Source organism: Anneissia japonica, unplaced genomic scaffold (genome assembly GCF_011630105.1).
Source record: "Anneissia japonica isolate Jap-2015-1 unplaced genomic scaffold, ASM1163010v1 scaffold287981_len1045443_cov154, whole genome shotgun sequence".
Taxonomy (NCBI): domain Eukaryota; kingdom Metazoa; phylum Echinodermata; class Crinoidea; order Comatulida; family Comatulidae; genus Anneissia; species Anneissia japonica.
The window spans coordinates 606,463-618,004 of NW_022695194.1; the positions used below are offsets into that span (position 1 = coordinate 606,463).

The 11,542-nt window shown below is 34.4% G+C and overlaps 1 protein-coding gene across 1 annotated transcript in view; it reads left to right on the top strand.

Moving 5' to 3' along the window:
• LOC117101412 overlaps positions 1–9,007 on the top strand; it is a 62,319-nt gene extending 53,312 nt beyond the window's left edge. Inside the window, exons 22-23 of the mRNA XM_033241391.1 lie at positions 7,668–7,781; positions 7,908–9,007. Coding sequence (XP_033097282.1) covers positions 7,668–7,781; positions 7,908–8,071 — 278 coding nt within the window. The 3' untranslated portion in view covers positions 8,072–9,007. The remainder of the gene's footprint in view (positions 1–7,667; positions 7,782–7,907) is intronic.
• Positions 9,008–11,542: the final 2,535 nt, after the last annotated feature.

Here is an 11,542-nt window from a genome sequence, read left to right on the forward strand (position 1 = left end):
TTTGTTTAAGTTGAGGGACATTTCCCAAGTGTTGCACCATAAGTACAATATATCTAAATCGTCTTGAATAGATTTGGCATCGTCAATCTTACTAACCAGTCGGAACAATTTAAGGTCATCAGCATATAATAGACATTGCGAAGTAAAACTATGAGGCAAGTCATTGATGAAAAGATTAAAACATAAAGGGCCTAAAATAGTGCCTTGAGGAACACCAGATTGTACCGATGTCCATTCAGACGTAGCACCATCAATAATAACTCTCTGTTCTCTATGTGTAAGATAGCTACGAAGGAGTTTCAATAAGTTACCAGTAACACCGAATTTAGAGATCTTGTAAATGAGTAAATCGTGATTAACTCGGTCAAATGCTTTTGAAAAGTCAGTATATATTACATCACACTGAGAGTTATTATTGAGAGCATTATATGCAACAATTAAAAAGTTAGCTAAATTAGTAGTACAAGAACGCTTAGGAATAAATCCATGCTGAGCAATTGAAAGTGCAAGAGCAACATGGTCATATAACACATCATGGATTATACGTTCATATATCTTAGCAATAGTAGGGACAATAGAAACAGGCATGTAGTTACAGACCTCATTTCTTTTACCACCTTTATGGACAGGGTGTACATTGGCCATTTTCCATGCTCTAGGGAACGTACCTTCACTAAGTGACCAGTTAAAGAGCATACACAAAGGTTAAGAGATGGCAGGAGCACCAAGCTTAAGAATAATATTACTTATGTTATCACTACCAGATAACTCTTTTACATCTATTTCACGTAAAAGTGTTTCGATACGTAAAATATCAATATTAAAAGTAGAAATATTGTCTAAGTCATAATCTGGAAGGTCAGGATAAATAGGCTTTGGATCGCTATTATTGAATACAGAACTGCAGTATTTATTAAATAAATTAGCTTTCTCCTCAGGAGAAGAGGCAGTAGTATCACCATGTTTCAAGTTTACAGGTTTAATTTTGCATTTATATGAGGATTTAATCCAGCCCCAAAAACGTTTAGGATTAGTTGTCACATCGTTTGATAATTTGGTAACATAACTGTAGTATTTACTACGAGAAAGTCTCTTGAATTCAGCTCTAGTGGCTGAAAAATTATCATTATTGGATGCATTAGGGTGTTTTTTTTTTAACCTGAATAACCGTTCCTTCTTGCGAAGAAGATTACGTAATTCAACATCAAACCATGGTGGTACTCTCCGTCTAGGTTTTACTACTGGCACAACATCTTTGATAACTGCTAAGACCAAAGAAATAAAATCATCAACAGCATCATTAACATTTTCACCGAGTTTTAGAGTATCCCATGGGACATTTAAAAGTGTGTTAATTAAAAAATCCTTATCTATTTTCGTGTAGTTATATAGAGTCCTGTTGTTGATGTTGTTAATATAAAATTTAGGACGACAGTGAAACTTAAAAGTAATTGAATTATGATCAGATTTTAAAATATCATTACCACAAGCAACTGAGTTGGATATATCTTGACTACATATGACAAGATCAAGGATGTTATTACAGTGAGAGGGAAACATATTGCATTGAAAAAGAGGAAAATTACTAATAATTGAATTCACAAAATATTGTTCAATATTATTGCTGGTAGTTGCAGTTGTATATTTTGACCATTTTATACCTGGTAGATTAAAATCACCAAAAGAATAAGTTCACAGTCAGAGTAAATAAGATATACATCATCTAAAGATTGATTTAGTTCTTCAAAAACTGCAAGTTTGGATTTAGGAGGAATATAACCCAACACAAGAATGATCTTTTTTCTTCTAGAAATGGTAATCTCAATGAAGATGGCCTCTAAGTTATCCTTTTCTAGGTGATAAAGACTTTGGGATAAAAGATTGGAATTTACTAGCATGAGCACTCCTCCCCCTCAAAGACAATTATTTCTGTCTCTTCTATATAGCGTAAAATCCTGCACGGCAACTTCAGCATCAAGAATGTTGTTATTTAACTAGGTTTCAATAAAACAGACAATGTTATATTCGTTATTTATAAGATGAGAACGTAAGGTGCAATTGTATGTTATAAGTTTGTTCTTCAGGCTTCTCGTATTCTGGCAATAAACATTCAGGCTTTGAGATTTACTGGAGTTTGAAATTGCAGCTTTAGGTCCTGGGTTAAGTTCAATGTCACCGCAAGTAAGTAAAGTAAAAGTTGCAACAGAATTTGAGTAATACGGACGAGGTGCACTGCATCGATGGCGACGAGTAGGTTTGTATATTCTGCTATAAAAAATAAGTGGTCTGCTTTCAATATCGATAATAGATCCAGCATCAGCAAGAATTGAAGCTATCAACAGTAGAGCAATCATAATGCGATAATTAGGGGAGCATCAACGTCAAAAAATAAACGCTAAGGTGACAGGGCATCCAAAAAACAAAAAACAAAAAAGAAATGTTAAAATCAAAATTTCAGTATCACAGAGTTGGTAAGTCAAAGGCTCAGTACACATACAACGGCAAAAAAAATTGCATCAACTGTTAAAATCCATAACACTAGAAAACGAATTAATGAGTAAAATCAGAATAATTCGCTTAATTCGACAACTAAAAATATTTAGTTGTCGAACAGTTCAGGTCAAAAAATTAACGCTGAAAAACAAACACAAACAAAATGGCCGCTAAACAATGCCGCAACTCTAAAATGTTCATAAAACACTAAAAAACCGATATAAAGATTAAAATTCAGTTAAAATAACGATTCGGAAGCACAAAGTCATTAACTTCTTGGTAAATGAACAATGATTGTGTCTTTCTGAGAATCACTCACACAGTATCCATGCTTTTTATAATAAAGGTAGGTAGCTCGCCCGCAGGTGTACATACAGTATAAAAAATGGTGGCAAAGATGCAATCCTTCCTTGATGTATAAAGGTAATCAGAGCAGCTATATAAGTAGTAGTCGTGATTTTAATCTAGTGTAGACTATAAATCTAGTAGTTGGATTCCATAGAGTATTGGTAACTGATCCAAAACTGCTAGCATTTCAAAAATGCTAGCATTTAATTGACATTATGGTACTTAGTAATCCAGAAAAGATGTCAGATAGTGGTGTCATTCATGTTGGAATGAGCGATCATTCAATGACGTATGTTATTTTGGGTAAAAAAACAAAATATAAAAATATGAATAATAGAAATAATAATAATAATAAAGCAAACCCTCAAAAACACCGATATAAAACTACAAGATGTTTAAAAACATTCAATGAAAGCACTTTTCTATCTGACCTCTCATCAGTTGACTGGAATATTATATTAACCAATGGTGAGGTTAGTGATAGCGCAAAGCGTTTTGAAAACATTTTTGTGAGTATAATTAACAAACACGCCGCTCCTCTAAAAAAACGAAGGGTACGCAAAACAGCAGCACCATGGCTCACTGACGACAATGTTGTCTTGATGCGTAAGCGTGATAACTTAAAGGCTCAGTATAATAAAACTAGAGACGAAACTATTTGGAATGAGTTTAAAAAGTGTAGAAATGAATGTAATAAAAGTATTCGTAAAAATAAAGTTGATCATGTAAAAAATGGCATAATGGAAAGTAATAACGATATGAGAAAAACTTGGAAGACTATCAGAAATGTCATTCCTAACAACAAGCGTAAACAATGTATAAAGGAAATCAAAGATGATGGAAATACTTATATAACTAATTATGACATAGCTAATGCAATCAATAAATATTTTTCTGAAATCGGTCCGACTCTCGCCAAAAAAATTGAAGAGTCTGGAAGTCATGAAATAATTGACTATTCTGAAGACTATGAAAAATATACAGATAAAACCTTTTGTTAAAAAAGGTTTGTTTCCAATTACTGAAATAGTCTTCCAACGAACAAGGCAACGGGATATGATGAAATCCCCGCAATAATGCTTAAAATTGCATCTCCTATAATTGCGCCGGTAATTGCATATTTAATCAATCATTCTTTTACAACGTGTTCCTTCCCAGAAAATTGGAAAATTGCTAAAGTTCTTCCACTATTCAAAGAAGGAGACACCTCAAATCCAGGCAATTATCGACCCATATCAGTCCTTCCTGTAATATCAAAAATTATCGGAAAAAAATGAAAATAAATTACTTAATGTCACTCAATCAGGCTTTAGGCCGTCATACTCAACGTCCACTGCACTCATCAATGCCACTGAACAATGGTACAGTTGCATTGATGAAGGTAAGATGGTAGGATTATGCCTTTTAGATTTCAAAAAAGCATTCGACACAGTAAACCATAATATTCTTTTACAAAAATTAAAATTGTACGGCCTTGGGAAATTCGCAATAAACTGGCTTAAAAGCTGTTTATCTGAACGAACTCAAATTACTGAAATTAACAATACAAAATCGAAACCTAACGTTATAAAATGTGGTGTACCACAAGGATCAATTATTGGCCCCCTTGCGTTTCTCGTTTATATAAACGACCTTCCCAATAAAATAAATAAATGCGAAATTAGCATGTATGCAGATGATACTATTATATTACGCAGCGAAAAATGAAAATGAAATAATTGAAACAATAAACCAAGATCTTGAACATATATTTTGTTGGTTAAAATCGAACAAATTAAGTTTAAACATATCAAAATCACAGTTCATGATACTTGGCTCAAGGCAAAGGCTTACAAGTAACAGTAATACAAGTTGTTCCAAGAGTACAGAGTGCAAAGCATCTAGGAGTAATAATTGATGAAAATCTATGGGACTGTCATGTTAATCATATTAGAGAAAAGGCCCTAAAAGGCCTATGTATGTTAAGACGATGCCGTAATATGTTCCCAAGAAATGTACTAATCAACATTTCTAATTCATTAATCATTTCTTACTTAACATACTGTATTTTGGTTTGGGGAAATTGCGGAAATACCTTGATGAAGAAGTTACAAACAATTCAAAACAGGGCAGCTCGAATTGCATGTAACCTAAATTGGGATGAATCCAGTTAACTAGCATTAAACTCAGCAAATTGGATATCATTAACTAAAAGAAATGAACTGGTACACTTACTTCTTGTATTCAATATTCTAAAAGATCGCGTACAACTTTATTTATCACATTTAATACAGTACAACACACCTAATTATAATTTTCGACATGGTAACCTTGATATGTACGTTCCAAAACCGAATACTGAATACAAAAGAAACAGCATATCTTACAGGGCCCTGTTTTGTGGAATAATTTAAACAGAGATGAAATAAATCCCTCTATGTCATTTAACCAATTCAAAAGAAAATTCAAAGAAAAGCTAACTAATACTAGGCCTTAATTAATGTCTAGTCTCATGCAATCATTATAATAATGCACTTTACTACTATTCAATTCTAACATGCGTTTTTTTTTTTTTTTTTTTTTTTTTTTGCAATTTTAAAGACAACAAACTTTTAAACTTTAAACCTAATTAATTTAGGCAAAACTTTTAACTTTATGCATGCTTTTATATTATTCTTATCGCGCTCGAACTTGTTGAAAAACGATCTGTTTATAATATTTTATTGTCGAACAAGTCTTTTGTAATGTTTTATTGTGCTGTATATAATTGTTTATATATGTTACTGTACTTGCAATTTCGAGAATAAATAAAGTTTTTGATTGATTGATTGATTGATTGATTGAAATCAAATTAAGTAGCAAATTTGACAATGACTATCACGCATAATTATTAAATAGTACGTAATATTACTTTTACATTGGATTTTCGTTGTTCTCTGCACATATTTCGATGTAAAACGATGCCTCGCATGAATCGTTGTTATGCCTCGCACTTTGGGAATGGTAAAACGATGCCTCGCATGAATCGTCGTTTTGCCTCGCTGCCTCGCATGCCTCGCTGCCTTGCACTTTAGTACTACACGACGAGAATCGACGTTGAATAGGAGTTTAATTTAGATTGTTCAGTGACTGACATGGTTTCAACGTCGATTCAACGTAATTGTTCAACGTTGAATCAATGCCACGTTGTGACGTTGCATCGATGAACAGAATCGACGTTGAAAAGACGTTGAATTTAGGTTGTTCAATCAACTGACCTAATCTCAATGTCGAATCAACCTAAGTGTACAAAGTTGAACCAACGTATATCAACGACAAGAATCGACGTTGAATAGGAGTTGAATTTAGGTTATACATTTACTGACATAGTTTTAACGTCGATTCAACTTCAGTGTTCAACGTCGAATCGACGCCTCATTGCGACGTTGCATCTTCACCGAGAGTCGACGTTGAACAGACGTTGAATTCCGGTTGTTGAAACGAATTACCTGCTAATTTTAACGTTGATTCAACGTCAGTGTAAAACGTGCAACCAACGTCACATCACGACGTTGTATTAACGACAAAAATCGACGTTGAATAAGAGTTGAATTTAGGTTGTTTAGTGACTGACATAGTTTCAACGTCGATTCAATGTCAGCGTTCAACATTGAATCAGCGCCACATTGCTACGCTGTATCGACGAACAGAATCGACGTTGAATAGATGTTGAAATTAGGTCGTTCTATCAACTGACCTAATCTCAACGTCGAATCAACTTAAGGGTACAACGTTGAACCAAAGTCATATCACGATGTTGTATTAACGACGAGAATCGACGTTGAATAGAAGTTGAATTTAGGTTGTTCAGTGAATGACATGGTTTCAACGTCGATTCAACGTCAGTGTTCAACGTTGAATCAACGCCATATTGTGATGTTGTATCGACGAATAGTATCGACGTTGAAAAGACGTTCAATTTAGGTTGTTCAATCAACTGACGTCCTAATCTCAATGTCGAATCAACCTAAGTGTACAACGTTGAACCAACGTCATATCACGACGGTGTATATATCAAGACGGTGTATATCAACAACGAGAATTGACGTTGAATAGGAGTTGAATTTAGGTTATATACATACATTGACTGACATAGTAACAACATCGATTCATCTTCAGTGTTCAAAGTTGAATCAACGCCACATTGCGACGTTGTATCTTCATCGACAGTCGACGTTAAATAGACGTTGAATTCCGGTTGTTTGTTAAATCGACTGATCTAATTTTAACGTTGATCCATCGTCAGCGTAAAACGTGGAACCAACCTCACGTGACGACGTTGTATCAACGACGAGAATCGACGTTGAATAGGAGTTGAATTTACATTGTTCAGTGACTGACATGGTTTCAACTTCGATTCAACATCAGTGTTCAACGTTGAATCAACGCCACATTGCGACGTTGTATCGACGAATAGAATTGACGTTGAATAGACGTTGAATTCCGGTTGTTGAATCGACCGACCTAAATTTAACGTTGATTCAAAGTCTGTGTAAAACATGGAACCAACGTCACATCACGATGTTGTAACAACGACGAAAATCGACGTTGAATTTAGATTGTTTAGTGACTGACATGGTTTCAACGTCAGTATTAAACGTTGAAACAACGCCACGTCGCGACGTTGTATCGACGAAGAGAATCGACGTTTACTAGATGTTGAATTCCAGATGTTAAATCGACTGACGCAAAATTAAAGCTCGCTTCGCTAACTAATTAGGGCTTCGAATAAGTCACCACCTGGGCCCCACAAACTCGTGATACCACTGCTTCTAGGGCCTCATTCCGATCACACTTTCTTCTTTCAGGACGACCGAGCCACATTGTTACCGAATCTTTCATCACTGACAGAAAAGACGAGCTTTATCTGGAAATTGACGACATCGTAGAGATTCTAGAAATGCAGGACGCCCTTGGCAAAAGTAAAAATGCTCCTGATTTTTTAGTTCTGTAGGCTTAAAGTACTTGTGCGTTCTGTACTATTAACTGTTATAGTTCAAAAATAGGAAAAAATGTTTGGATAACAGCACTGTTTTATTATTTTTCAGCCTGGGTAAAGGGAATGCTACTTAGTGATAAGAAGAGTGGATGGTTTCCAAGTAACAAATTAGGCCATGAAGTCGACAGTGAATACAGCAGAGGTCAAGCTGTTAAACTTCGTTATCAAAAAGAGAGAGAAAGGGGAAAGGAGGACAATGATGAAAAGAAATAAGACACTTCAGTTCCAAAACTGTAAACTAATCAAGGAAAAAGTCGTTTGTGTATTGTGATGTAGCTACCAGATAAATATACTTAATTCCCGTCAGCAAAATGTGATTACTTAATAACTTAGTTAATTGATGGATTTGTTGATAGTTAAAAATAAATTACTTCACCTAAAATACTACAATCCCTGACCCTGCAATTCCTGTCACAGGTTTGGCGGCCAATGACTTTGTAGCTATAGCAAATCAGTATATTGCTAGTTTAGCCATTTTCACAACGAACCTACCATCATATTTCAAGTAAGAACGTACCTCCCTAATTAAATCCATGGAATGTAGGCCTACTCAAACCACTTAATGATGTATCAATTACTAAATCAGGAGGGTCGATGGTATCCACAAAGAAATGTGAAAGAGTGTGCTTACGAGATGGTACCCCTTTTACTGATATTGTCAATGTGGACTAGCAAAATACCGACACAATGGTAATGTGCGAATGTAATTTATCCAAATCCAACTCCCCCTTAAGATCAATCTCACTTACTTTAACGTTAGCAACAATTGCGGAAAAAATTGGTTTCTAAACATATTATTGAATCAATCAAAACAAATATTGACACATACAATATCCAATATGGTAATCAAAAGGGTAAGTTATGTTGCTCTGATAACCCTTTTTTATTATTATAACAGAAAATGTCTAAACATACATAATAATTAGGCTATTATCTACAAAATTATAAACATTGTTATCGCCTTTGTTTGCACTCACGCGTACATTACATAATGCACCGACATAATAACGCACACGAAATGAAATGCATTTTACTTGAACATACACAAGTATATAAACCTACGAAATGATGTTTGCCCTACCTGACGCAGTAAATATGTACAAAATGCTCAGTACATTCTTAAATACTTGCAAAAACAATCTCGCAAGTGATTAGGGGTATTTATTTATTTATTTGTTTGTTTGTTTGTTTGTGTATTTATTTATTTGTTTATTTACTTTTTATTTTTTTATTTTTCAATTTTTTATATTTTTTATTTTTTATATAACTTTATTTTTTATTTATTTATTTATTTTTTTTTTTATTTAGGAATGTCCTGAGCATTCAATATTATACCACGTCAGGGCAAACGTCTTTTCGTATCATTTATCCTGACGCAAAATGTCATTGGAGTATATAAACCTACTCACCAAAATAAGAATATAACACAGTAATACTAATAATAATAGAAGTTTTAAACATTTTGACATTGATTTATTTTTATCTAATGTTAATAATATTGAACTGAAAAATATAAAAGAATGCTAAGATGTAAACATGTGTTACAATCTTTTAATTAATCGTCTAAAAAAGTGTGCGATCACCACTCACCATTTGTAACCAGGCGCTTGCTTTAAGTCTAATCTACTGGGCTGGCTTGAAAACAGACCAGATATATTTGATATAATGCACCGAAGAGATAGAATGAAGGCAAAAGCCAAGCGTACTAAAAGTGAGCTTTACTGGCGATTAACTAAAGATCTGAAAAAAATTGTGTAACTAGTCTATGTAGAGAGGCTAAAGAAGAATTTTATAAATCATATATATCTGAATATGCAGGTGATTCAGGTAAGATATAGGTAGGCCTTGGGAATCTCCTCCCTCGTAAAAGAAATAAATTGCTAATTCTTTCAACGATTATTTTATTAATATAGGCTTAAATCTTAATAACGATAATTCTTCTACTGAAGCTATTACCACTAACCTTTATGACATTTCTTGTGAATTTTCTTTCCAGGGTTTAACTGTTGATTTTGTTCTTAAGGAGATGCAAGGAATCAGCCCCAAAAAAGCAACTGGTCTGGACGGCATCAGTGGTAGACTATTGAAGCTGGCAGCCCCAGTAATAGCACCTATTTTCACTCACATTTTTAATCTATCACTCCCTGCAGGCACATTCCCTGACTGTTGGAAAGAAGCTGCTGTCACCCCAATTCACAAGGGTGGCAACACTTCTGACCTCAATAACTACCGTCCCATTTCTCTCCTCCCTATATCCTCTAAGATCATTGAAAAGGCAGTCCACTCTCAACTCTATCATCACCTTTCCACTAATAATCTTATCTGCCCTAATCAATCTGGATTTAGAGCTGGCTTCTCCACGCTTACAGCAGTAACCAATGCACTCAATAACTGGCTTCTCAACATCGACAAAGGACACCTTACGGGCTCTATTTTCGTTGACCTTCGTAAGGTTTTTTATTTAATTCATCATGATATTTTAATTAATAAACTTACTTATTATGATTTGTCTCCTCTATCTTTCGATGGTTCTCCTCATACCTTTCTAACAGATCCCAAAAAAGTGATTAATAACTCCTGGACCACCTCATCCTCCTCCAGACGAACTAAAATGGGTATTCCCCAAGGATCAATAATTGGGCCCCTTCTTTTCACCATTTTCATTAATGATCTCCCTTCGTCACTCACTCTTCGGTTGATATGTACGCTGACGATACTATTATTATACGTCTCGGATCCTTCCATCTCTAACATTGAAAAAAAGTTAAATGATGATCTTATAAATCTCACCAAATGGCTTACTGCAAACGAACTTCTCATCAACACTAACAAAACAGAATCTATGCTTATTGGCACAGCCTACAAATTGCGTCGCAATAACACTCTTAAGACGCACATTAATGGCACTTAACTCAAACAAGTACATACACATAAACACCTTGGTTTAATAATTGACGAAAAACTCACATGGAACTCCCACATACGTAGCCTCCGTTCAAAACTCGGTCTCTTTACAACTCTCCTGGGACGAGTACGGAGATTCATTGACACCCGCACAGCACTTTATTTACAACACCATTTTTCTTCCCCATATTGATTACTGTTGTACCGTTTGGGGAGCCAGGTCTATAACTAATATCAACAAAATTCAAACTCTTCAAAATAAAGCACTTCGTATTGTATTAAAAACTCACCCTTTCACATCATCAGCCACCCTTTTCACAACATTCAATATTCACAACGTCAGTCAACGAATCAATTTACAACTTGGCTGCCTAGCATACAGGTCTGCTTCTGGTGTCGGACCAGACTACCTCTGCAAACTTTTTACGAAAGTTCAAAGCAGGAATACTTCTACTAGAGCAGGTACTGCTGGTCATTATAATTTGCCCAAACCGAGAACTGAAATGTTTAAAAGTAGTTTTATTTATAAAGGTCCTTCCTATCTTAATTCACTTCCTAATGACATACGGAATTGCAATACATTTTATTCTTTTAAAAATAAACTAAAAATAGCACTAAAATCATCTTAATGACTGCTTTTATTAAAATTGAAATTTTATATCTTGTTTATGCAATTGTTTTTTTTAAATTTTAATGAAAATCTATTTTATAATTGTGCTTTATATATTTTACATGCATTACTGTATTTGTTTTGTTATACTGTATGTTTTGTATTTGTTA